The 27891-nt window shown below is 39.7% G+C and overlaps 1 protein-coding gene across 4 annotated transcripts in view; it reads left to right on the top strand.

Annotated features, from left to right (window-relative positions):
• LOC126427284 (zinc finger protein 493-like) overlaps nucleotides 1-27891 on the top strand; it is a 105919-nt gene that overhangs the window by 61975 nt on the left and 16053 nt on the right. For 2 of the 4 annotated variants that reach the window (XM_050089560.1, XM_050089561.1), the window contains one exon: nucleotides 10433-10470. The exons of 1 other annotated variant lie outside the window; for it this stretch is intronic. In XM_050089560.1, the coding sequence (XP_049945517.1) occupies nucleotides 10433-10470 (38 nt within the window). Of the gene's footprint in view, nucleotides 1-10432; nucleotides 10471-21725; nucleotides 21862-27891 lie in introns of those variants that run through there. One more of the 4 variants, XM_050089562.1, reaches the window with a different exon arrangement.

Here is a 27891-nt window from a genome sequence, read left to right as displayed (position 1 = left end):
CTTATTTCTATCTGGTCAACTGCAAGTACTGTGTAGAAATACATAAAAAGTTTTTATGTTAGAGTGATAATTTCCTGCCTTGTGACAGGAACTTTGCAGTGATTGAGGAAAGAAAGTGTCAAAAGTTATGGCTCCTTTAGAATGGAAGCATGCCATTGCTTAGGCCACTGTAGAACCTTCGAAGTTGACCATACATGAGATGATGGAAGACAAGGGCATCGGATCTGTTGAGCTGGTTCTGAAAATGCCACCTACTTTGAAAATTACTGCTGTGCTTTGGTTGAAGCTATGCAGCGATGATCCTCAAGGCCTAAGCGGTTTCATCCATGTGAAAGATATTGTATTGTGAAACATGTTTTTGAACATGAAGTAGAAGAAATTCTGTTGCATTTTGGTTTTTGGTTGCTCTACAATGGGGTACTGAAACTTGTAAGGAGAAGAAAGGCAATCTATTGGATGTGACGAAATACAGGGAATCAAAATCCAGGCATTTTATGAAAACATTCAGTGTGCCAACTGAGTGTAATGTGCCAGGTTTGGGCTCAACTTCATAACAAACTCATGTTCTATTACTTATTTAAGACCAAAGCAATCAGTTTACTATAAATATTAGTTTGTATCTTGATGTAATTTTTTTATTTAATACTTTGAGACTCTAGGCAACCTTATAGTTCTAGTAGAGTGTGATATACAGCAATGCTGTATATCAGTTACTATACACTGTTTTTCCATTTTAATAGTTATGTATTTTCTAAAACCTATCCTTAGTGCAATTTTAAAAAGCACAACCAACGATTTTCAACAGTCTGCATCTGCAAACAATAAATATCTGCTATTACATTTTTATTAACGGTTTTTGTCGATTTCCTAAAAACTTGGAAATATACCATACAGCATTATTCATGCACATGCTTCATTTTGCTATGATTATGTGCATCTATCAGGTGACACTAATTGAGAATATGATTGATTGGTACCTTCTTCCAGCCACTAGGAAACTTCCATTGGCTCAGAGATGTTTGATATGCTGCTGTTAGAGAAGGAACAAGTTTAGTGTAATATGAGTGGTATTGTACAGCTATCTCATATTGCCCGGGTGCCTTTTCTCTATTAAGTGAGTACACAGTATAAAATCAACAAAAATTGATCATCTCAGAATCTGTCATTATGATGTTTATGCCGGTACTGAAAGGAAGAACTCCATTATGATATTCCACAATGAAATAGATTTGAAAGAGAAAATTGAATATTTGGCCTTGTGTCTGTTATCTTCAGTTTGTGTGCCAATAGGGCAACTGATAGTGATTTCAGTCCAGCTACTGACACTGTGTGCTGATTGCTTACTGTGAAAATTGAATCAAGATGTGTAATGTTAATGCTTTGAAATTGGTCCTATGATGTACTGAGTTTCAGGGTAGTGAACAGATCTGATTTCAGAATGTCTCTCTACAGTCCCATGCATGGGTCAAGGCCATCTACCACTGAGTATCTACCCTGTTAAAACCACCAGCTGCCTGTCAGTCAAGCAACATCTAAAAGTATGAAGTTAGGCATATATTGTAATAGTTAATGTATACTTAAACAAGTTGTTTAAACGAATTTAAATGCAGTGACAAGTAAATAAGGACATGTGAACACAGTGACAAAGTTAAGTTGAATGGTGTACTGTCAATGTAAGACACAAAAATAGAAATGGCCATCCTTAAAATCATTAAATTTAATTATATAGGATCACATAGCAAGGGTGAACACTTCAGATTGAAGATAATGCAGTTCAATTATGTTAATAATTGTGAATATTTGACAGATTCCCCAGTTACATAAGCTAATGTGAAATCGGAACTAAGTCCAGCTGGGTGTAATCATCAGTGATGCTGTGTCGCTGTCAATCAAAGTTCAGTACAAAACAGAACTATCAGTTGCGCAAAGTGAAAGTTTGTTAGTCACAAAAACATACAACAATTTAATGTAATGAGAAAATGCCAAAATCCTCATTTATTGCTCAAAATTTTATCATCCATACAATTTTAGAGAGCTGAAATGACACAACTGGTTGGCTACCCAGAGACTTCGGTTCAACTACTGTCAAAAGCTATGCAGACTTAACAGTAACAGTTCATTGGCCCAGACTATGTGAAAACACACATACATTACCAAAGACTATGAGGCACAGCAGCACTGTTTATTTAAAACCTCAAGAAACCATACCATGCTAGTCATTTTCAAAACATCTTACAAAACTTAATTAAAATAAGTGATTGAAAGTACATTGTTCTTTTTGAAACTAATCAACTTGAAATAAACACCTTCCCATACTGGTCACTTTGGAAGCTTACCAAACATTCTAAGATAAATATTAACATTAAATATCAATGAAGACATGATAAACAGCCATCATATGCAACTGTCAAAATAAGTCAATACAAGGAAATATTATTATAGAAACGAGTTTGTCATATCAGATGATATCATAATTTCCTGCTCATCTACATAGTGCTTTAAGGTACTGTGTAGCACATACCAAATTCGAAGTACAACCAGTTGAACTGGACCCATCTTGATCACACTGCATAATAGTGAATTTGTCAAAAATACCTGAACATAAATTCACTAAGGATGATGGATTTAATTTGATTTTGGCAGAGAAGCTAAGACAGCTTTGTTCTAACCTGGCACTGAAACAGTTTATTGTGCAGTATTGCTCGCTGTATATCTAGTAAAGCCAACTAGTGCCCTTAGATAGTGCAAGGAGTCTCTCTACCCATTATTTGTTAGACACAATTTCTTCACTTCTAGTTGCACTGAAAATTCTGTCTCTTTGCTCTCCAATGTCATGCATTGGAAGATTAGGTGTGATGCAGTTTCTTCACTCTCATCACAGATGCTACATTTATAGTCTTCTTCCATTATACCCATTGTATGTAGGTGTTTTTTTTTAAATTCCCATGACTGGTCATCAGTCCAAACATGAGTTTAATCTCTTTCCTCTTCGAGCCCAGGGTTACAGAGCGTCTTTTAAAGCACAACTTTGGCATCGTTACCTTACTATGTTTTTGCTTATAGACCTTGTTCTAGTATTCTATGTGCTTCTTCTAAGCCAGTTCCATAGTTCGTTTGATCATAGCATTGGTGATTATCAGAACAGGTACCGGTCCACTGAATGGAGTCTTTGCCTCCATCCTGGCCAACCTGTCAGCTTCTTTATTGTCACTGATCCCTGAGTGACCAAGGACCCATATTAAGTTTCCGCTATTGAATCCGCTAACTCCACCAAAGCCCTGTGACATTCTGCAATAATAATGTATTGTGCTGCAGGAGCTCCCAATAATTTGAGGGCTACCTTGCTGTCTGAATAGATGTAGATGCTATGGTCCTTGTAGCACCTATATATATTCTCCTCCACACACGCCTTGATTGCAGTAATTTCAGCTTGGAATACCAAGGCCAGTTTTCCTAGAGAGATGATGCACTCCAGTTTTGGCTGAACCCTGTACACCCCACCCCCAGCGCCTTGGTCTGATTTTGACCCATCAGTGAACCAGACAGTGTCCTGTGCATGGTGCCAAACTGTTTTCCCACTGCTCCCTGCTTCCAATTATTGTATTGTAAGGCTTGTTGAAGCAGTTGGGAGTTGTTATACAGTCAGGCGGCATTTCTCAAGCCATTCCTATATTTTAGTGTGTGTGTCTGGATATCCAATGTGATCCAGTTTTTACCAGTTTTGAGTGTGTATGCACCAGCTGCTGCCTTCATCTTAACCCAAAGATGTAGTGGAGCCATGTCCAGCATGACTTACATCCCAGTGGTTGGTGTGCTACTAATTCTGCCTGTTGTGGCAAAGCAGGCCAGTTTGTGCACCTTAGCAAGCTCCTTAGCTGCAGCCTGCTGTTGTACATTCTTCCGCGACACTACGGCCCCATAGGAGATCCTAAGTCTAACAACTGTTGTGTGTGTCCAGTGCATACATCAGGATCTTAGGCCCCAGTTTTTGCCACAAGGCCTTCTGGTACTCACTAGAGTACAATTCGCCTTGGAGCAGATGCTCTTAATGTGAAGGGTCCATGTTAGTTTCTCATCTAAGATTATCTCTAGATATTTCACTATCCCCTTCACAGATAGTGTTTCATCAAAAAGCTTTAGATGTCCTCCTTCGTGATTGGTACCACAACAGTCTTGTTAGGATTAACGTTTAGGTCCTATGTAATGTACCAGTCTTGCACAATGTCCAGTGCACCTTGTGCCATATTCCTAACCTTGTCAGCAAATTTGCCAGGTATTACTATGACAAGGTCATCTGCGTATCCGTGGCAAAAGCATTGTCTGTAATTTAGTTCCTCAATGAGTTCGTTCTCCAGTAGATTCCACAATAAAGTGGACAAAACTCCTTGTGGACAACCTCTAGTGGTGTTAATTACTATTTTTTCATTCATCATGTGGCCTCTACCCTCCTTCCACTAAGCATGGCCCTAGTCCACCTACATATAGTGGTCACTAGGTCATGCACCTCTGTTGACCTAACCATGGAATCAAAGGTTGTGTTACTAAAAGCCCCCTTGACGCCCAGGAAGATGCAGAGGGCTGTTTCTCGAAAGGAAAGTGCTTTCTCCACCCTCCCAACAAATAGTTGGAGAGCTGTCTCACTTGATTTACCTGGTTATGTGTGTTAGTTTGAATGTAGAGGAGCCCTAGTTAGCCTCCTCTCCCCAGCATGTACATTAACTCGACTGATTGGTCTCATATCCTTGGCCTTCGTATGATCAATTCTCCCTGGCTTTGGAATAAAGACAACCTTCACTGCCCTCCAGGCATTGGGAATGACTCCCACTGCTAGGCTAACCTGGAATAACGTGCAGAGGACTCTCATAAGATTGTCTCCTATTTGTTTTAAGAGAGCTGGAAAGATTCCATCTGGACCAGGTGACTTGACCAATTAGAATGTTGCCACCGCCCATTGGATTTTACTGAAATTGACACACTCCTTAGCTGATTCCCAGTCCTCTCTTTGAGTGCCTGAGAACCATTGTCTTTCAGGGGCCGCATTCTGCTCTATGTTATCCGCCAGAACATATTGAGGAAAATGAGTTTTGAGGAGCAGTTCCAGTGTCTCATGTGCTGTCTCTGTATTTTCCCCATCGTCCTTCCTCAATTAACCTCCTGGATTCGTTGGTACTCTGGTGAGGATTTTGTGAAGCCTGGCTTGAGATAAGCACCTTCCCATGCTGGTCACTTTAGAACCTTAAGAAACATTCTGAGATAAATATTACATTAATTATCAGTGAAATCATGATAAATTGCCATCATATGCAACTGTTACAGTAATTAAATACAAGGAAATATTTCTATACAAACAAACGTGTCATATCAGGTAAGATTGTAATTTCCTGCTCATTTACATGGTGCTTTAGGTTACTACGTAGCACTTACCAAGTTTGAATTACAACCAATTGAACTTGACACATCTTGATCACACTGCGTAATAGTTAATTTGTCAAAAACATATCTAATACACATTTGATAATGATAAGGGTGTAGTGTAAAATATGCTGTCTTTTGGTGTATGGAATTGTGGAGTACATTTAACTCTGGTCAAATTAATTGAGCAGTTCTAATCAAATTGTAGATACCCTGGATCCAGTTGAGTTCCAGTCAAACTATGTATTCACTGTACAGTTTGATGTATTGTTTATGCTTGTGGCAGTTTTGGCTTACATGTAGTACTATTTAGCATTATTGTAATCAGTGTTTATAAAATTAATTAATGAAAAACTATACAGGGCTGTATTTAACTCCTGAAGTTGGGCTGCACAGTTTGAAATAGTACTGTTGAATTCAATTTTACTGTTTTTCTATATAATATTTGTGAATAATATTTTATAGCTGGAAAGTGACAAATTAGCAGTTGGCTATGCATCTGATTTTTTGAGAGATCAATCAACAGAGTTAGAATATTTGATTTGTTGCATCCTTTGTTTATTGCTGCCCTTCACTAATTTTGGCCGCATTCATCTTTTGTTTGTCAATGAGTTTATGATTATGTTTAAATGTGTGACAAAAATTCTACTTGCCATCATAGCACTGACCTTGGGAAAGTCCTAAAATTTCTTAAAGATTCAAATGCAAAAGTTACATGAATGTGAATTTTAATACTGCCTCACAGATGTCAGCCTTTTCTCACAGGAAAGTAACCCCAATGGATAGTAGGTTAAGGGCATTTCTCTTGACTTAGAAGGAACATAGTTCACCAGAGCAAAATATTAAATGTATAGATTTTCATGTTTCAGTGTTAAATGGGAAATGTTCAGTGTCAATCAATCTTGTGCATTTGATGGTAGATTCACATTACTATCTCATGTATAATATTTGAAAGTTTGAATGCATGACAGATTTTCAGTTACCTTCATTATTTGTTCAAATTAATTTCCAGTGGTGCTTACAAAGACTTGATACCATATATTGCAGTTTATAAAGTTCATTTGTTTCTTCAAAAAACTGCCTCCAAAATTGAGGTGTGTTACACTCAAATTTAATATAACAAGTCCAGTGTTCCAGTCAAAATTCCCGGTTGCCTTAAAAATGGCCATATATTCAATGCTGCAGGAAATCTATTTCTGTCTAGTAACATTGGATTCAATTGGCAAAAGACATGCACCCGTGCAACGAACATGTTACAGGGATTCACAAGTTTTGTTGAGATGTTTCTCTTGGAACACCAGCTGATTGCATACAAATCATTCTGTCCTTCCTCCTCTCTCTTCAGGGATGACCTGACCTTGGCTTATTGGTTACTGTTGTTTCATATTTTTGCTATTGACTGTGCACCCTTGTTTGTGGTTGTAATATGCCATAGTCCCTAGAAGTACTCCCAATCTTGAAGACATGCGAAACAGCTTGTCTCACATCAAGCGAGTGTTCTGTTTTGCTATACTTCTAGTTCTCTGCAAGTAAACAATCACTGAGTGAATACCTCAGTCATAGTAGTTACTGGATACCATACCATCAAGGCAAGCTACAAACTTTCGAGCTAAAGGAATACATACGTACATTGTTGTTGTATGATCGTATTTGTTCTCTAGATATGTAACCACAGCAGTGTGCAGCCCTTGATGGAGTGACACTTGAATGCATTGCTCTTTTGTGACTGCATGCAAGCAGTACTGACAGCATAACAACACCACTGCAAAATATTTCTGATCACTGCTGTAGCCTAACAAAACACTCCAAATACTGTTATCTGCATATTTGCAGAGACTCTTTGAGCTGCTTGCTGCAACTTGTTTGCAGCACATATATGATTGCTATGCTTTACTGAGAAGGTACTACAAATATGGAACAATTTTTTTTTCCTGATCAATTACAGGCCAGCTAAGGTTTTATTTATGCTACTCCTTCTTCTGTACACATTTTTCTTTCCACTCACCTGACGTTCAATTTCTATCTTGTCTTTTTGGAACTGTTATTTTGTGGAGAATTTACCAACTCAATCCTGTTTCTGTATTTGGTTTGGTTTTAAATATCTTGCTAATTTAGACAAGTTTCTTGTAGGTCTTTGTGCACTCTTGTAAGGCATTGAGATTTTTTAATGGTTTTAGTACTGTTACAGAGTTTTTCTTTTCAGTGTGCTAAGACTTATTAACCTTGTATGCCAAATTTTGTCTCCAGTTATTTTCCTACATATTTATCTATACTTCTGTATTGTTTCTGAATTTAAATGTTTGTGGTGGTATTCTGTTTCCTAATATCTTTTTCGTAATTTTCACTATCTTTTGTTGATTCTAAAATTAGTATTTGTGATACAGATGTGTATTCTGTGTGATACAGATGTGTATTTTGGCCAAATGACTACTTTGCAAGTTGGAGGTTCCGCAATTTTGGAGAATGAATTTTTACTATAAACATCTTCTGTTAACTGAAATGCAGAGTCCATGTTTTATAGTCTTCCTCTTGTGGTTCCATTTTCCCCACCATTTGGCTACATGAATTCTCGTAGATCCTTAAATTTGTCTTCCCCTGACCCTCCCACACTTCGTATTTGATAGGGATGTTGCAGTCCTGTAGTTACCCATTACTGCTTCACTGCTGCTTATCAGAGGAGACGACTAGTCATGCTTTTCCCACTGTTTTTCTTTCTCTCTGTTCTGTGGTTTCTCTACATTGTCAGCATTGCTAAATTATCTACAAAAGTTGAACAAACAATTTTGAAATTATCAATTTCCTATCCAAGTAGTATTCAACTTCTGGTAGTAGATTCTGAGAACAGCTCCATCTGTTCAATATTCACTTTTGTAGTATAGTCTGAAAGAAGAATGGAGTTAGTACATTGCCTTGGCTATAGTCTGTTCTTATCTCAAATGAGGCTGTAGTTCTTTTAAGAAGACCCGTGTTGTCTTCTGTATTTCAGATTCTTTAAGAATTTTTAAATAAAGCATTCTTGCTTTGTAGTCATAGGCCTTCTAAAATGTTACAGATGTATTCCAATTGTATTTTGCTCCTTTAGTCCTCTATCAATTTGGCCTTCACAGGACCATCCTGTCCTAAGCCATCTCTGATATATCTTGTATTTTAGAATTCTGCTGTTGTCTCCTTGAACTTTTGATGGAATTTCATTGAATCTTATGTGAACATGGTTATCAGTTATTCTAGGCCAGGAATCCTACTTTTGTTATTCAGTGGTAATGGTCAATTTCAACAGATATCTATGTCTGACTCTGGAATTCATCATCTTTTCGGAATTGTGCTTTGTTACTGGCACACAAGCTGTCTGATATTCTCAAATCATATTATTGTTGTCCTCGTATCTTTTTAGTGGTGTATGCTAAATGTCTTTTTCTTTGCAGTTTTCCTTTTTTCTTACATCTAGTCAGGCAGACATTCATAAATGAAAACATTTTCTACCAGGGCTGATATGGAATGTACTTATTCAAAATTAATTTGGCAGTTGTACAATTCTCAAGTGGTAGCTCAGTGTGATGTCTGAATCCTTTATAATTCCTTTTGAGTTAATACTTTTGTGTTAACCATGTTTACAAAATCCATTTTCTTTACAAGATGGGAGTCTTTGTAATCTGTAAGCCTAGAAATTGGTAGTACTTTATGTATTAATTTCTATCAAAGTCATGTCATACTGCACATCTTAATATCCACTCCCCAAGCACTAGTCATGACATTTAATAACACTGACTTAGTTCATAGTAAGCTGTCACTTGAGAATGGCATAACAGTCAAAATTCCAGTTGTGAATAAATTCATTTAATAGCAGTTTGGGCAGATAATGATCTCATCTCCATTCTGTGCCAGTCTGAGGATAAAAATTAAATAAAATCTGTATGTTTTCCTCTGGAACTTCATCAGATGCTTCTCAACATTGTTCTGAGGACTGTTTTGCCTTCTGCATTGTTATCCTGATCTATTGGTGCATGTGCATTAATTATTGTGTACCTCTCACCTAAATATTGAATTATTGGAGGGAGAGAGACTTCTGGAGGTAATGAAAAATTTGGATTTTGGATTGTTTGGGGGAAGAGGCAAAACAATGAGGTCATTGGTCTAATTGGATTAGGAAAGGATGGGGAAGGAAGTCGGCCTTGCTCTTTCAAAGGAACCATCCTGGCATTTGCCTGGAGTGATTTAGAGAAATCATGGAAAACCTAAATCCGGATGGTCGGGTGTGGGATTGAACCGTTGTCCTCCCAAAAAGTTTGGTACCGTTTGCAACATAATTGCCATTTATGAATGCAGAGCCTAGTTCTGTAGTAGTTTCGTGAATTTCTTCCCTGTGTTCTCTGTGAAGAATCTACAGTTCTCTGATTGTGGTATTTCTTCATCTGTGAATGTGATATTTTGTAATGCCAATTTCAACTTGTCCATTTACAATGTGTGAAACTATTTTGAGTTTGCCAATATTTATTAATGTTTGTATATTTAATGGTCCAAGCCTGTATGTAGTTCTGGGTGTGAACTTAAGGTTGGGTTTAGGAGTCACTCCTCACCTCTGCAAGTTGGTCTGGGCTGCCCAGAGCATAAAGGTCCAAATGTGTCACTTACGATGATGGATTCATCTGTCAGTGCATGGCAGTTTTCATAACAGAAAAAAAGTGAAAGAAAACTTTACACAAAGTGTAAGTGCATAACAGATTAAAGATGTTATTGGTCACTTTCCTTTGTGAAGTATCTAGTAGGAAGTATGGCTACAACCAAATTACTGGCTTGTGTAGTTATTTACAGTACTGAAGACAGTGAGAAAATGGAGAATGAATTCTTACTAACTTTCTGTTTCATTAACTGCAACAGTTTATCATGTCCTCTTAAATGATATTTTCAAGCCTAACTTGCAGCATTTTGTGGACCAAACACATGTTGGTGGGCGTTAATAGAATTCTATGTATTTACTGTCTCATTAGTTGTAAATCACTGGCCATTTCTTCAAATATTTCAGGTGGAAACCTCAATAAGATGTGCATCTGATAGTGCAAGGTAAGTTTTCATAATTCACTGCAGAACTTTTTCAGAAATATAAATTTTTGTTTATTAATTGTGAGAGTACTTCAGTTATAAAATGCACTACTGTAATGATTCATTAATACTATTCTTTGCAACAACCGTTATGTGACTATTCCTAGATAAATAGAGCAAATGTCTGATATCCATACAGGAAAATAAAAGTTCAGGTGGCATATCAGCAGCTGTATTGTGTTTAATGCAGAATGTCACATGAAATCACTTAAATTCAACAGATTCATCTTGATGGGCACAAGCTAATATCATACTGCAGTAGAACAAGCTAGAAGAAAGGGTGAATGGCTATATATCCAAAAATTGGAGCTGATTCCCAGCCTTTCAGATTAATGAATATAGTGTTGAACACCTCTCTCAATTCGGTGCCACAGTGGTGCTCAGGTAATGCACAAGCTTGTAGTGGTTTACAGGCCACCATCAAGAAGAAACATAAGTAGCTGGTGCCACTTTCAGTAAGGCTGTGAAGACTTAACTGGTGAATCCTCATTCTCTTTGTTTCTCCTTCATCCTGGTGTGTTCCTGAAGGCTGTCCCATTCGTTAGACACATTACAGGTGTCAAGGTAATGCATAATTGGCAGCTCCAGATCAACGGGTAGGGTTCTCATGTACCCTCTGATACAGATCAGGCCCAGAAGGGTGAGTGACTGAGCTGTTACCTTCCCAAATGCCAATTGGTCCCTCTGTCAGGAGTTTGGGGGGTGTGACCTGAGGTGCGAACAATCATTTACAGTGGGTGACTCCCCCTCTGAGGGGGTTCCCAGTTGGAAAGAGCATGCCATTGGAGATGTTGACAGTCATGGGGGATTCTTTTGCAATGTATCAATCACCATCTTAGCGTGTGTCTACTAAACATAAACAAAATGAGGCTATAGATTTGAAGGCCCTCCCAAATGCACCTTGGTTCCTCATGGTGTCACATACTGAAGAGGGTCATTTCTTTGCTACAGTTAATGCATGCCTTATTCTGGAAAGTGTTGCAGTTGGAGACTCTGTGAAATTTTTCTCATTTATGATAAAGATGGATGCAAACTTAATGCCCACATGCACTCAAAAACAAAAAAAAATGGTTCAAATGTCTCTGAGCACTATGGGACTTAACGTCTATGGTCATCAGTCCCCTAGAACTTACAACTACTTAAACATAACTAACCTAAGGGCAGCACACAACACCCAGTCATCACCAGGCAGAGAAAATCCCTGACCCCGCCGGGATCGAACCCGGGAACCCGGGCGCAGGAAGCGAGAACACTACTGCATGACCATGAGCTGCGGACCCACATGCACTCATTTTCTACCATTTGCTCGAGTAGTTTTTGCCTCAAAGATTAAGGGAGGCTGTGAAGTAATCACAGTCCAACCATACATTCCAAACCAGATGCGTTCCTACAAGTGTCAACATTATAATAAATTGTGTATCCAGTCAAAACATGGCCAAGTGTGTTACTTTTGGCAGAGATGCTCACGAGGGCAGCTGTTCGCCTCCTCTCTGCTGTATCAATTGTAATCCCGTGAATGTCCCAAGTGTCTTAATGAGCAAGCATCCAGGAGATCTGATTGAAGGCCATTAAACCCCACCCTGTCACTTGAAATTGTTAGCTAGTCAAAATCTGTGCGTTTTACCATCTGGCATTTACAGTACCATTTTTGCTATGCCGTGCGTAATGGAGGATATGCCCACCAAGACTTCCAACTTCAAGTCGGTGTTGCAGTAGTGAAATCACACAGGTCACAATAGCATCCCTGTCTCCTACTACAGCTATGCAACAAGCAATCAGATCTTTACATTTGGTGGCGGAATCACGTGCTACACAACTATCAGGCTGAAAGGACAAAAGCCATACTCCTTCAAAGACTTTCTACAGCTAAAAACATACTCTTCATCCGTCAACTAGAAAGTTCTAAGAACTCTAACAAAAACAAATGGTCTTCTCCTTCCCTGACTTGGAGATCCACTTCAGTGGTGTTGGCATATGTACCCTTACCTGGCTGACCTCCATTTTGCTGGTGCCCACTGCCTACCGATTTTTTGCCGTGGAATTCAGACTGACCCAGGGAGAGTGCCAATATGTTTGTAGAACTCATGGAACAGGATTCTTCAGCCTCTTCCCCCTGTAACAGTGGATTTTTGAAGGCTTGCTCTCAGCAGCCACCAAGGTGACTAATCTTCATTTGTTCCCTCTTCCCCAATCCCCATTATGACTTCTCCAATGGAAAGTTCATGGCATTAGATCCCAGGAGGGATCTAATGCCATATTTGTGACGTCATGGGTCAAAGCAGACGGGCGGGATCGGACGCTTCCGTATTTCCAGACAAAGTTGTCTCAAGGTTTATATGGTTTGACTTGTCACACACATTTATCCACGAAAACGGGTTGCCTGAATGCTCGTCCTGGGTATCATTGTCTTTGCTATCCCAAGCAACCATATTATGGAATCACCCAACAGGTGTCTCAGCTCCCTTTTCGCCAAGGATTTTACACTCTGTTACAGTTCCACACAAACGTGTCTCCATGTGTGGCGTCTTCAGCGTCGTTCCTATCTTCTTTTCTCGTGAAGCATGGACAGTGGCTTTCACTTTTCCACTGCCAAAACCTTTTGTATGAATATTTGGCTGCGTAATGAGTTTCTTACACCATCTTTACATCTTGCACCTTTCGTTCTTCCATTCATTGAAACTAGAAAAATCCTGTTGCTAATATCTGATAGGAAACTTCCTTGGTCCTCCCATGTATTCTAACCTGGCTGTACATGGTACCCAGTTCCTCAGTGTCCTACATCTCCTAAGTGGTACTTCCAGGGGAGCGGATCAGACCACCCTCCTCCATTTTTTTTTAAATCCCATGTCCATTCATAACTAGACTGTGGGTGTTTAGTTCACTCCTCTGCACTTCTGTTCATCATTTGCTGTCTTAACACACTCCACCATCATGGAATATGTTTCACCACTGGTGGCTTTTACACGAGCCCGGTAGAGAGTCTATGCAGAAGATGCTGAGCAACTAGTTATACTGGCATGATGTCCTCCTCAGTGGATAGGCATGCCGTTTCTCTTTGACGCCTGACCACTCATCTTATTCCCTCTTATTCCATGACTCCCTTATCTTCTAGTATGGGTCATGCCACCTTGGCTTCATGTAGCAGCCCATATTCATTGTGGACGTCATTTTCTACACTTTTATAAGCAAGACTCACTATAGGAAAAAATGCATAAATAATATGGACTAATCTGTCGTCGAGGTACAAAATTCATTACAATATTACACTCTACACGAATTGTACTGACTGGCAGTTGGTTCACCAGTTGATAACTCAAAAATTTTATCAGTATTATGCACCATCACTTGTCCCTCTGAGAAACCTAGTAGCCATCCTATTAAATATTTGTGACTGAAGTCCGCAATGTGTTTTGTTTCTATCTTTGATTTAAACATATTAACGTTTGCCTTCACCTCATACCTCAAATCCCTTAACAAAACGTTTCAAGTATACATATGAATTGTCAGTGTTGCAAGTGCCAAGAGGCATTGACACAACTTCCCAATTCTCTAGATGCAATTTATTATTAATTCAGTGACGTTAGCTATGCTTTCGTATGTTTCCAGCCAGTCAATGCTGTACATCGCTACCCCCTGCACATATATGGGAGGAAAGTAGTTTGCTTTCAATTTAAGCCAATTAGGATTAGAGTGAACATAATTTCATCGCAGATTCAAATGACGTGGAGTCTTGCATACTGCTTGTTTTTATGCATTTTTCAGGAAAAATATCATGCAGAAATATCCTCAGAGGTATGAACTGAAGTCATGGTAGCGTCGAACATTGTACATCAGCTGGTTCCTATTGGTGAAGTGACAACACAGTTCTTCAGGTGGCCTTAAATCACCAAGAGCTCCACACCCCAAACAACATCTAAATTGACAGTTCCATGTTTCTTGGATTTCCACATTGTCTTAGGCAATGTATCCTTTATAAGCACGCTGTAAAATCTCGTGATTTTAAGTTTGCTGACGAGTTTAACCAGATCTGTGTTATTAATCCTTTTTTCCAGTATCATTGCTGTGGGCCTTTATGTACAACTAAAGCCATGTAAATATAGGCCTTTACCTATAGCAATGGCCTCCATGGTCATAATATGCCTTTCAGCTGCTTGTAATTACTTTTCGCTTTTTCGGGCGTTCTGTACTGCTTGAATTATATCAGCTCTCCTAGCTAATGAAACCAGTAGCTGACAGCCCAGCAAATGCAGGTATCAGAAACAGAATTATTCCACCAGATGTCTTTGATATTTGTAGGAACGTGGGCGTTTTAACACATCATGTGCACTTTGTATACATTGTCCAATGCATTAAAGCCCTTATCACCATAAGCTAGGTGCTATTTTAGTTTTGTTCCAGCTCCACAGAAATTGTATCCAGAGATATACACTTCTGATGGCAGATTCTCGAGAATACCACCTCCAACTTTGTTGATACGTTTCGTAGCACTCATGTCACACTACTGCATGGTTTCAGCTTTGCTTTTCGAATTACATAACAAATTGTGGGTGTTCACTCAGCTGTTGAGCTTTGATGAGAAACTAAGCCATTTCATCAATGCCCTGTTCCTTTGACATCATATGACCTGCTCTATGAGGAACATAATGGGTTCAAAGCTTTCCTGTAATTCCTTTGTGACTTCAATAGGTTTGCTCTTAATTCTGTGGTGAATAATGCGATTATACTCGTCGATGATTTTTGGCTGTATGTTCAGCCATTTGCACATACATTGAAGATTAAATTGCTTCCACATTCCATTTTTGATGGTCCAGTTCAACCATTTGGCAATACTAGTTTCCAAATATGAGAATGTTGAGTAGTGGTTTATCCCACTTAATTCGAATTCTGCTTTGAAATGTCTATCGTAAAATTCACTTCCATCATACGTCTTCAAGGTTGATGGACAGTCGATTTAGTCCTGTCTGCAACAACTGTTCAGAAACCTCTCAAACCTCCTTCCCTGTCTTTACATTCAAAGGTAAGGCCCAAGCGAAATTGGAATGTGTCTGTGACTGCGAGAACGTACTTGACGCCATTATTTGATTGTAAGTAGTTTTGCATATCCAAGAGATCAGTCTGCCATGCATAATCCATTCCTCGTATTATCAGATATATTCTGCATGCAGGTCTGTGAAGCTCATGAACAACTCTCTCCACACTTACTCGACGATGCATAATTTTCGTAGCCCAGGTAAGATCGATAATATTTTGTTCATGTGATCTGCAATCTCTTCACCAGCTAAAGCTGTAAACAGTCGTAATCGATCTATGATTCCATTTAGTTACCATAATTTATATATTCTAGATGTAGACTGTTTAGTGTTTCAGGCTGAACTTCGACTATTTTACCAGCACTAGGTGGAGCTGCTAATGCTGGTTCAATTAAAATCCTGTATTTGTCGCTCTATGAGACTTCCATTCATCCTTTTGGGGTTTTACGTGCGTTGGTCATATGTGATATTGGACCACGTGTTTTTATAGTTTAAGGGTATATTTTTAACAGTCGACATTTTCAAAATTATTAACTGTAACAGCCTAGGCAATCTTTCAGATTTCTTGTTCCCAATTCTTATTGCCTTCTTGCTTAAACATATTGAGTGCTTGCCTAACAAATACGGTTTTGCCCTGATGACCTCATATGTTCTTTCTTAACTCGGCACTCCTCCTCCTGTTTCTGGTTTCATCCATAGTGCATGACAGCTCTTTCAGCCTGACAGTTACTGGCTGAAATGTTGCTGAGGGACACTGGTCTCGTTGCAGTTGACCTAACTTTCACGAAAGTAACTTCTGTCAAATTGTCTTCCACACCCCAGTTTTTAACATTACACTCCTTTGACAACATGCTGCTGCATACTCATCCATTTTTGAGACAGTTTACAACTTACGTATATTCTGAGACAGTCGGTGGTGATGGGCGTGAAGTGCCTTAGCTATCACATTCTTGTTCCACATATGCGTTGGTTTTACATTGACTCCTTCAATTTTCTCGTTGACACACAGGTCATATTGCTGAATTTGAGCAATCAACACCTCACCATTCATAGCACCTTCCTTGACAAGACATTCAGTTCCATTACTTTAGTGTTGATTACCTCCATTTTTTTGTCGAACGCACGTGCTTTGTATCCTCTGAATGAATGTGCAACACGTGTAAATTTGTACATAGTGTACAATATACTGACAGGTGCGTTTTGGTGCATTGCCTTTTTGAAGAATCATTTTGAAGTTTTGACTCTCATTCAGTTTAGTAGTTCGATCTGTAACCAGCAAGCTATACTGAGAGTTACTCCAGCAATCCTCGCATATAACGAATTCATTGAGTGCCATGTCAGTTCCTACATGTACTTGGAAAATATGCTTTAAATTCAGATTGTCCTGTTCGATTGTTATAAGGTTGGTGTATCCCAGACCAACAGCTTTGGTATGCTTAAGTATGTCTCACTCAAATAAATTATATTCACTTCCATGTGGCGTGCTAAGCAGAAATGTCGGCGGATATCCTGATTTTCCACAGAGATGTGGCCAAAAATGAATATGCTGTTTGGTTTTACGTTTTCAGGTGGTGGAATATCACTGCTTTTGCTGGCAGTTTAGTATGTTAGTACCTTAACTCCATGCAAAATCTCCTGCAGTAGCTGATATTTTGATTGAAACAGAATTTTTGAAAAATATATACATGCTCTAAGTGGACTCCCACAGGATATGTCAACAGTGTAAAAAGTAATTATTTTCCACTGCATGAAACCCCAATAACCAAAGCACCTCTAATATCAGGAAGTAATGGTCCATTCGTCTCGTTCTTCAGGTTTCTACCTTCATCACTGCAGGACCAGTCATTTAAAAACCCTTGTGGTGAGACCGTTTCGTCCACTTGGTTATAGTGGTAACTGTTTATTTACTTTGAAATGGAGGGTTTTTATAAACTCTTGCTTACAGCTGGTTATATAAACAAACTTAAATTAGATCGTAATTCAGTGCCCACATTTGGTAATGATGATTCATACATTTCCACTTCCATCAATGCACGGGATGCATCGAGTCGTGCTATGGTAGTTTCCAATGAGTGGAGATTTTGGCAAGCTATCGACTGTAAATTACTTGTAGTATATGTGACTGCCATCTTTGCCAACACTCTAGCTCATCCTGTACCGCATTTCATTAAAATGTTAAAAATCAGCTCCTGTAGATCTGTGCTCCCTCTGTTGTTAAATATTTTAACTGTACCAACTCCATCCCCTACAGAGATGGTATGATCACCTGGTAACATCAGGGAAGAACAAACTTTCTGTGGAACAAGGCTGACATCTGCTTTGAGACATTGCATTGTCAGTGTCATTGATGCAAAGCGAATATTACTTTTTCATCACTAAATCGATGGTTTTCAAGAAATTCCACATACTAGAACTCCCTATTCGATATTACACTGACAGTAACATGCTTGCACCCACTGGTATTCAAACAGTCGGTTTGATTGAACAGCATTATGTTGACACCAGATGCCTGCTGCTGCAACGACTTCACCTTTGCTGCAAGGAAAGCATATAGTGTTTGTTAGAAGCTTATTTGCTCATTTTCTCTGTTCGTCAGCATTAATACTTAAATTGGCTCACAATGGGGACTTTTGATGTATGACTTGACATCCTTATCCTTTGATGTTTGTCACAAGTGAGCGAATTATTTATCAATTGCTGTAAGTATATTTTGGCGACATCTACTACTATTATAGTTGTAATGGTATTATTATTGTTATTTTGCTTCAAATCCCGTATTTTGTGCACATGTGTGTATTTATCAGGCACATTTATAAGCTTATTAACTGTGTGGTCCATAGAACCACTGGCTGAATTGCATCACTCCTTTGTTTTGTGTTACTTGCAGCGCTTAGATCGCCCAATCCAGTAGAAGCTCTCATAGTAGCAGCAGTAGTACATCAGAGTACTGAGAGCTGACATGTTTTCATAAGAAGCGACTTATTTTAAATATTGTCTGTGTTCCTTACCTTCAACTCCTATACTTTGTATGTGTCTGTTCATTTACCATGCCAACTCTGGTATGGACAGATATAGTAATTGCTGTGTTCAGATGTGAATGAAGTTGGTGATTCTTCGCTCACAGCTCCAGGTAGTGTTGTCCACCAATTGGTTCACTGCTGCGGTCACCTTGGGTACTGCCTATACTGAGATTGACCTCTCACTTGGTCCGCAGCTCGTGGTCGTGTGATAGCATTCTCGCTTCCCGCGCCGGGATTCGCGGGTTCGATTCCCGGCGGGGTCAGGGATTTTCTCTGCCTCGTGATGACTGGGTGTTGTGTGTTGTCCTTAGGTTAGTTAGGTTTCAGTAGTTCTAAGTTCTAGGGGACTGATGACCATAGATGTTAAGTCCCATAGTGCCCAGAGCCATTTGAACCTCTCATTTGTGGTCGAGTGGGAAGTCATTCCAGTGTGTGGGTGGCAGTGAAAGAATTTCCATGTTGCTGATTGGAGAGCCTGCTCAGTTCGTCTGATGAACAATTTGATTTCTGTCTATGGCTGATGAAATCCATGAGCCAGATGAAGTCGCTTGCCATGTTCCAGAGAAAGCCTCTCAGTGTGCAAGACAGGACAGAGGGTAGTATTACTGGTTATTGGAAGCTCCATTGTTAGGTGTGTAATGGCACCATTTAGAGAAACGAGGGGAAGGAATCCAATGTGCATACTGGGAGGAGTCTTTACAGATAAGAAATGGGTGCTTCTGGATGCCATGAAAGACATGGAATAGCCAGCAGTAGGTGGTGGCTCACGTTGGTGCTAACAATATGTGCCACATTGGATTGGAAGAGGTTCTCTCAGGTTTCAGGTGACTGGCTAGTAATGACTGCCAGTCTTGTGTGCGAGATGAAGGCAGAGCTCACCATCTGAAGCATCATGGGCAGAACTGAAGGTGGTTCTTTTATACAGAGTGGAGTGAAGTCTGAATCAGAGTCCCAGACAGTTCTGCAGCTGTGTAGGTTGCAGATTCCCCAACCAGCGTCAGAAGGTGGTGGATTTACGGATTCAGCTAAATGGCCCAAGAGTCAACTACACAAAGGAAGCAGTTCCACGAGTATGCGGATGTGTAGAGGGGACTGGGCTTTTTTTTAAATTAGAGGGTCTTTGGTAAGTGCAGAAAGTGCTTCGGTTTCAAAGGCTGCAAGTAGAACACCGAAAGAGGGTAGATACAACACAGTAAGTATCGTAGCTGTAAATTGTCGTAGTTGCATTAGAAAAGAACGAGGGCTTACTGTTCAAAAAATGCCATGAAAAGATTAGCAACAGCTGGACTCAGAGGGCTGCCCATGGCCACGCCGTCTGTTTGTTCGTGAAACTCATTATCATACTGGAAGGCGCTTCAGTCTGGAACCGCGCGACCGCTATGGTCGCAGGTTCGAATCCTGCCTTGGGCATGGATGTGTGTGATGTCCTTAGGTTAGTTAGGTTTACGTAGTTCTAAGTTCTAGCGCACTGATGACCTGAGATGTTAAGTCCCATAGTGCTCACAGCCAAATAAATCATGGACAGGCAATGTTGGGACCTCCATAGCCTGGCAGCCAGTCATTGACTCACTGCTACCCGCAGTTGGTAACGAAACGTCAGGAAGTAGTAGTTTTACAGATTGACCATGGCCTCTCAGGCCATAAGTTTTAACTAATGGGGATGCTGACTGTGAAAGCCTATACAGTATGATAAGTATGGGTGGAGCTTACACCTATGAACTGGAATAAATTGATAAGTTCCCTTCACCAATGCTCTGGCTTGGATGAAACATGCTGAACACTTCAAAGAAAACTTGTCGTTTGAAATAGGTATGCCACTCGTAGAATTAGAGTTAGTGGGGACTTTCGTCTACCCTCGATATATTGGCGACAATACAATGTCAGTGGTAGGCATAAAACGCCGTCGAAAACCGAACTGAATGGTGTGTCTGAAAATTATTTTGCACAGTGAGTTCAGAAACGCACTGAAAGTGTAAATGGTTGAGAAAACATCTTTGACATCTTAATAACCATGGCCAAACAGGGAGCGTAACAGGTACAGGGATTAGTGACCACAATGTTGTTGAGCCATGAAAAGTTCACAAGAGTGAAAACTGTAACATCAAAACTCTCCAAAATAAACGCATAATACATGCCCTTGAAAAAGCAGTTAAAAATTCACTTGACACATCCCAAAGAGAGAGTTTCCATTCCTTCAGATAAGTCTTTCTAAGCATAGTCCAGATGTGGTTTAAAGTAAAATAAGTAATAACTGAGAGATACATATCAAATAAATTAATAAGTGGTACTGACACACAACAGGTCAGACCAGTGTTTCAGAAGCAATGAAATACACATGCCAAATTTAGAAGAATGCAAAATCCACAGGATTGGCGAAGTTTTACAGAAGCTCGAAATTTAGTGCAAACTTCAATGAGAGAGGCTTTTAATAGTTTCCAGAACGACACTCTGTGTCGAAATCTGGCAGAAAACCCAAAGAAATTCTGGTTGTATGTAAAGTATACAATTGACAAGGTGCATTAATACCTTCACTGCACGATAACAATGGTAAAGTTATTGACGACAGTGCTACTAAAGCGAGTTACTGAAGACGGATTTTATCAATTCCTTCACAGTAAAAGCAAAGTATTCCAGAATTCTAATTAAGAATAACTGCCTATATGAGTAACTTAGAAGTGGGTATCCTAAATGTGTTGGAGTAGCTTAACACTTAAGAAAGGCAATGCCTCTGGGGCAGACTGTACACCACCCACGTTAAGAAAGGCAATGCCCCTGGGGCAGACTATACACCAGCCAGGTTCCTTTCAGAATATGCTGATACAATAGCTCCATACTTAGCAGTCATATGCAACTCTTCAACTGCAGAAAGATCAGTACCCAAAGACAGGAAAGTAGCACAAATTAGACCGGAACCCAAGAAAGGAAATGGGAGTAATCCGATGAAATGCCCACCCATACCACTAGCGTCACTTTGCAGTAGGATTTTGGAAAATATAATCTGTTTGAACATTGTGAATGACCTTCAAGATATCATTTATGGACAAATAACCAGCACATATTCGGAGAACATAATTCTTGTGAAACACAACAAGCTCTTTATTCTCGCAAAGTAATGACTGATTTGGGCAGATGACATTACATTGATTCCATATTTTTTGTTTTACAGAAAGCTTTTGACTCTGTTCCTCACAAGTGATTTCCGATTACGTTGTGTGCCCCTGGAGTATCATCCTAGTTGTTTGCACTTATTCGTGATTTTGTACCAGGAAGGTAACAGTTCGTAATACCTGACAGAAAGTCATCGAAGTAATATCTGACGTTTCCCAAGTAAGTGTTATAGGCCCTTTCTTGTACCTGATCTATGTACACGATCTAAGAGACAATCTGAGAAGCTCTCTTTGATTGTTTGCAGATTATGCTGTCATTTACCTTATTGTAAAGTCATCAGATGACCAAAACGAATTGTGAAGTGATAAAGATGTCTTTAGGATGTGAAAAATGACATTTGACTGTAAATAATGGAAAGTATGAAGTAAACCACATGAGTATTGAAAAAAATGTGCTAAATTTCGTTACCACGATAAATCATACAAACCTAAAAGCTGTGAACTCAACTAAATACACAGGGATTACACTTATGAGTAAATTAAATCATAACATTCATATAGATAATGCTCTGGAGGAAGCAAACCAAAGATTGGTTTTTTGGCAGACAACTTGGAAAATGTAACAAGTCTACTAAAGAAACTGCTTACACTGTGCTTGTCTGTCCTCTTGTGGAGTATTGCAGTGTGGTGTGGGACATCAAAGAAATTTAAAGGATAGCAGCTGTTTTTGTATTATCACGAAATCAGGGAGAGAGTGCTATGGATACGATACATGAAATGGGATGGCGGTAATTAGAACAAAGGCGTTTTTCGCTAGAGCCAGAGATTTTCGTGAAATTTCAAACACGAATTTTGTCGTCAGAGTTTGATAATATTTTGTTGGCGCCCATCTATGTAGGGAGAAATTATCATCATAGTAAATTACGATAAATCAGAGCTCACATGGAAATATGTAACCCTGCTCACAATGAGAGTGGAATGGTAGAGAAGTAAATTAAAAATTATGGTTCGATGCCCATCTGCCAGGATCTTAATCGTGAATTGCAGAGTTATCATGTAGATATAGATCATCAGGCATCATCGTCATATTATATATATATATGCTTGTGGGCTTAGGACGTTTAGGTGGTGTGGCTGATAATTGTCTCAGAGCCACTTGCTCTACACATATTTACTGACACTGTTCTCATTACATTTTCTGGAATACCTTAGCAACAACAGCAAATTGTGTCAATATCTTCATCACCAGCACTCACGTTACAGTGTACCATGGACAAAAAGTTAATTAACTGAATATAGAAAATCGAATGCTTAGCAGTGAGATTTCTTTTTTGTTTTTAATATGTACAGTCGACGTCTTAATCAGTCATTGTCAAGATGCAAATGCTGAGAGAGTGCTGTGCATAGATGTTTCAAAAAGAAAGTAGAACCTCCTACTGAGACAATAGTAACAAAACATAATGAGAGTTTGTAACACCTCCGATTTATTTCGACCCGAACTGATCTGATCGAATAGCAGCCCAATAATTATTATTAATGTGACCGTGTATCTAATGGGGCTGGCAGTGGGAATTGACTGCTACGGAAGTTGTTACTTTCCAGTTCGTCCTTCTCAAATGCTGTAATAATGAAATGTCTGGTAACAAGAAAAACACCAAGACAGTTTCACTAATCACGAACCTATATTCGTCTCAAAAGCACAAAAGGAGGAGACAGCCACTGCCTTCGTCATACATATCTAAATACGGCTAATCTCAGCACAGGCCTCTTCATTTCTCATTATCGTCACACGTTAATCCATCACTGCAATCCAACATTGCAATCCAAAGAGATGCCGGCGCGGTAGACGCGAAACCAAAATATCGGCGCTAGAATATCACTAATCACTTGCGTAATAATACTTCTTCACTTTCCCGGTATTATTCTAGCACAAAGGGATTAAACCGCGGCGATAGCAACTCCCTTTGTCGTTAAAGCCTTGCATTACAACAACTGGCCTCCACACACCTCTGCCCGCAACATGGGACTGACTCAACTCCACACTCGCTCTCGCAACACGACACAATCGATTGTTCGCCCTATCGACCTGTGCCGAGTGCAAACTTATAGTAAGGGCCTACGGACCCCTTACGTCCCCGCCCTCGATAGCTTCTTTGGAGCCTCGGGCGTAAAAGAATTGGCAAGGAAAATTAGATATCATTACATCTGAACAAAACACACAGTGTAAATAGTTAATGAAATTACAATTCAGCAAATAATCCCTCGACTCCAGTAGTGGGCTGCCTCCACAATAATATTCTACAAAAGGTTATTACATCTCACAAACATGGCATTGTCCAAATCACAATTTTTTTATCAAGCAGCAATAATCCTCTATAGTCCATATTGAATGCCACACACAACATACAATCAAAAATTATTACGTATACACATGACATATGAATTATTATATTACAAATTAGTTGTTACAGGTTTTACACCCATTCTCAGGTAATCATCGATATGAAATATGAAGTTCTAGTTATAATACATCAGAAAATACAATGCAAATAAACATTCCCCTTTTTCAAATGTCCGTTTAACAACTAAATGTTCTAAACATGTCTTAGTAGGTCTATTCTGGTCCTTGTAGCTCTCACTCTTGACCAGACCTCATCTGGAGTGTCATTCAGTTTTCCGGTCTCTCCGCCTCTTCTATATGCACTGTGTCATTCATTCGCCTATCCCTTCCTCTCTCATGATCTCTTGGTTCTTCACTCCTTCTCCAATCATTTCTCCATTGCCGTTCACCACCATGGTTCCTATACCTGTGGCCTCCACCTCTTCCTCTATAATCAGACGAATTATTAAAATGATTCCTTTGGTCATTACTTCCCTCTCGGTTTTGATCATTAGCTTGATTGTGTTCCTGTGATCGAACAGATTGCAACTGTTCCAGTATCTCCATCAAGGCCTCCCTATCTTTAATTGGGCTCCCGGATACAGTTTCTTGCATTTTCCGGTTCAATCTTCTTTTTATTGCAGATATCATATCATCACTCAGGGGTTGTTCCAAGGTCTCGTTCAATTCCCACAAATGTTCGGCAAATTCTCTCAACGCTCCTCTCCATGTATTAAGTGACTTGCGGTGTAGTAGGTCCTCAATTGCTGCACACTGATGACTTTTGCACCAGTATTTCTTCAAGAATTCCCCTTCAAACTGATCAAAACTAGTAGTCCCTTTCTTCTTCCTGACTCCCCAAGTGAAGGCCTCACCTTCCATTGCAACCCTCTCGTTATCCTCTTCTCGTTGCACGGCAATGGCATTTCTCAGATTGACAGCCAGTTGGTTTTGCCTATCTCCTATCCCCTTAACCGCATCATTGCATTGTTTCTGCCTCTGCGTCACCTCGGTGATTCGGTGACTGCAATTTGTTTCCACTTCGGTGGTCCTTTCTTCCAATTCGTCTTTAGTTTCTTCAATATCGTCTTCTATCTTTTTTGTTAACTTTCCTTCCATCTTCTCCACATCTCCCTGGACTTGGTCTATGCTCTTCTATAGCTTACTCTGTCTCTCGTTGATGTCCATCTTCAGCTGTTCTTGTAACTCCTGCATTTCCTTCTTCAGATTATATTCCATCTTCATTCGCGATGTTTTGAGCTCTTGTGTTAGAGTTTCCTTTGGTTTCTTGTAAATCTTCCTTAAATGATTCTCTGAATTCTTCTACCATTTCTCTTGTTGTCTTGGCCTCCTTTAACAACTCTGCTAACATCGACCGTATATCTGCATCCTCTGAAACTGGCTTACCTCTCGTCGTTTGTCCCGGTGTCTCGGGATTACTAGTTGAATGTGCTAATGGGCTTTCTAATGACAATCCACAATCACTGATTCCTGAATCATCTCTGTCTTCCTGTCCTGTCCCTTTCCTTTCAACTGCTGCCTCACAAACCTCCTGTTTATCTTCGGTAGACATGTTTGGTTTATTTTTAATGCACAGGCAAGTAATATAAAATAACCTCTAGTAACCCAAAACACTCCTAATTACCACAAAACTAATCAAACAGTAACTGCCGTATCTTCAGTTAATCCCAAAATTGGTACAATACGTATGAATACTGAACATAACGACTCTCAAAACCTAATAATTTCAAATATCAATTTTCACATACACAATTTATGTAAAATGTTTTAAATAAGATAAATCACACCATTCATTAAATCTATAAATGTAAAATCCCCAAAAACAATGAGCATATCTGTATAATCACCATTTAGACAGCACAGCATGCATCAATAAGTATGCTATATTTCAGAGTATGTTTCGAAAACTTTTCGGAAATTACTGTAATTGGGGACTTCTCCTAAGGTGAAACACAGTTTAAAACTGTTTATTTATCGTGAAGACAGTACACTGCAATTTAATGTTATGCTAACCAGTCGTCTTCACTCACCAACTGACGTTACCACGAGTCACGATGTTTTGACGTTTGAAGAGGGCGTGGCGCTGTACTGCCGCCGGAGCCGCGTGAAGTCACGCTGAAGATCTGTGGCGAGTTGTCGTAGTTCTCAGTTGGCTGCTCCGTGGCGCTGCAGGCGGGCGTAGTTTGTAGTTCGGCCGCTAGATGCCGGGTCAGCGCTCGGTGTCTCGAGGTCGCGCTGATCGCTGTCAGTGTAGTGTGTCTGCACCTGACCTACTCCTTGCACAGGTAGTTGGGATGACGTGTGAAATCACCTCGCGGATCGAAGCTCTTTGGCGCAGCTGCTACACGGGTCTGCGTGACGTCACTCAACAATTGCTTCGCCACATATATTGTCGCCTGCATAACAGTTTATGGGTCGACATGAAGTTACTCGATTTTCATCATTCAAAAAGCAATTTCAGTCATAATATTACTATTAAACACTTCTTTAAAGCTTTCGTGACGAATTCTTGACTCGTTTTGCTGTTGTAATGTTCACACGTGTCTTTCTTTGGTGTTCACTTTTCACAGTTTTTCGCGCGGATTTACGCTTTTGCACATTATAACACAGTTTATCGACACTATTACTCGTATTTAATATGGCGAAAAAACAGTTTATTCACAATCGTAAGATGCTATTACTTCGTATTGTTCAAAATGCACTGTTTCTTGTCGCGATTTTAAAGTTTATACTCTGCCTTGATCCGAAATTGAAAAAAGTATTTCCTCGCGTTAAGCAAGATAAAATTGCCTATTGTTCTTTACAATTCGTCCGAAAACTGAACAACGTCCTGTCAGAGTCGCCAAGGTGTAACACCTCCGATTTATTTCGACCCGACCTGATCTGATCGAATAGCAGCCCAATAATTATTATTAATGTGACCGTGTACCTAATGGGGCTGGCAGTCGGAATTGACTGCTACGTAAGTTGTTACTTTCCAGTTCGTCCTTCTCAAATGCTGTCATAATGAAATGTCTGGTAACAAGAAAAACACCAAGACAGTTTCACTAATCACGAACCTATATTTGTCTCAAAAACACAAAAGGAGGAGACAGCCACTGCCTTCGTCATACATATCTAAATACGGCTAATCTCAGCACAGGCCTCTTCATTTCTCATTATTGTCACATGTTAATCCATCACTGCAATCCAAAGAGATGCTGGCGCGGTAGACGCGAAACCAAAATATCGGCACTAGAATATCACTAATCACTTGCATAATAGTACTTTTTCACTTTCCCGGTATTATTCTAGCACAAAGGGGTTAAACCGCGGCGATGGTAACTCCCTTTGTCGTTAAAGCCTTGCATTACAACAACTGGCCTCGACACCTCTGCCCACAACATGGGACTGACTCAACTCCACACTCGTTCTCGCAACACGACTCAATCGATTGTTCGCCCTATCGACCTGTGCCGAGTGCAAACTTATAGTAAGGGCCTACGGACCCCTTACAAGTTACAGGTAGACCAGTTTTTAAACGTTTCTTGTATGGACAGGCATTTTAAACAATTCGAACATATGCAACACTTCATACATGTTAATTGCAGTAACGTCATATGACATAATGGGCTCAGAGGTGTGAGGTGCACGGGGCAAAGTGTGCTGCATGATAGTTGATGGAGCACTGGCCATGGCAGTGGAGGTGTTCATGGCTGGATGCTTATGCTCATAACAGTGAATATGCATTTGAACTGTACTGAAATCTTGGTCCTGTGCATGCAGAGCCAAGGGCACTTCGAACAGGAGCTGCTATATCTACAAGTAGCAGAAGCACAGGGTCC

This window comes from Schistocerca serialis, chromosome 11, assembly GCF_023864345.2.
Source record: "Schistocerca serialis cubense isolate TAMUIC-IGC-003099 chromosome 11, iqSchSeri2.2, whole genome shotgun sequence".
NCBI lineage: Eukaryota > Metazoa > Arthropoda > Insecta > Orthoptera > Acrididae > Schistocerca > Schistocerca serialis.
Note: the sequence above shows the minus strand (reverse complement) of the source record. Positions and strands in the feature narration are given on the sequence as shown.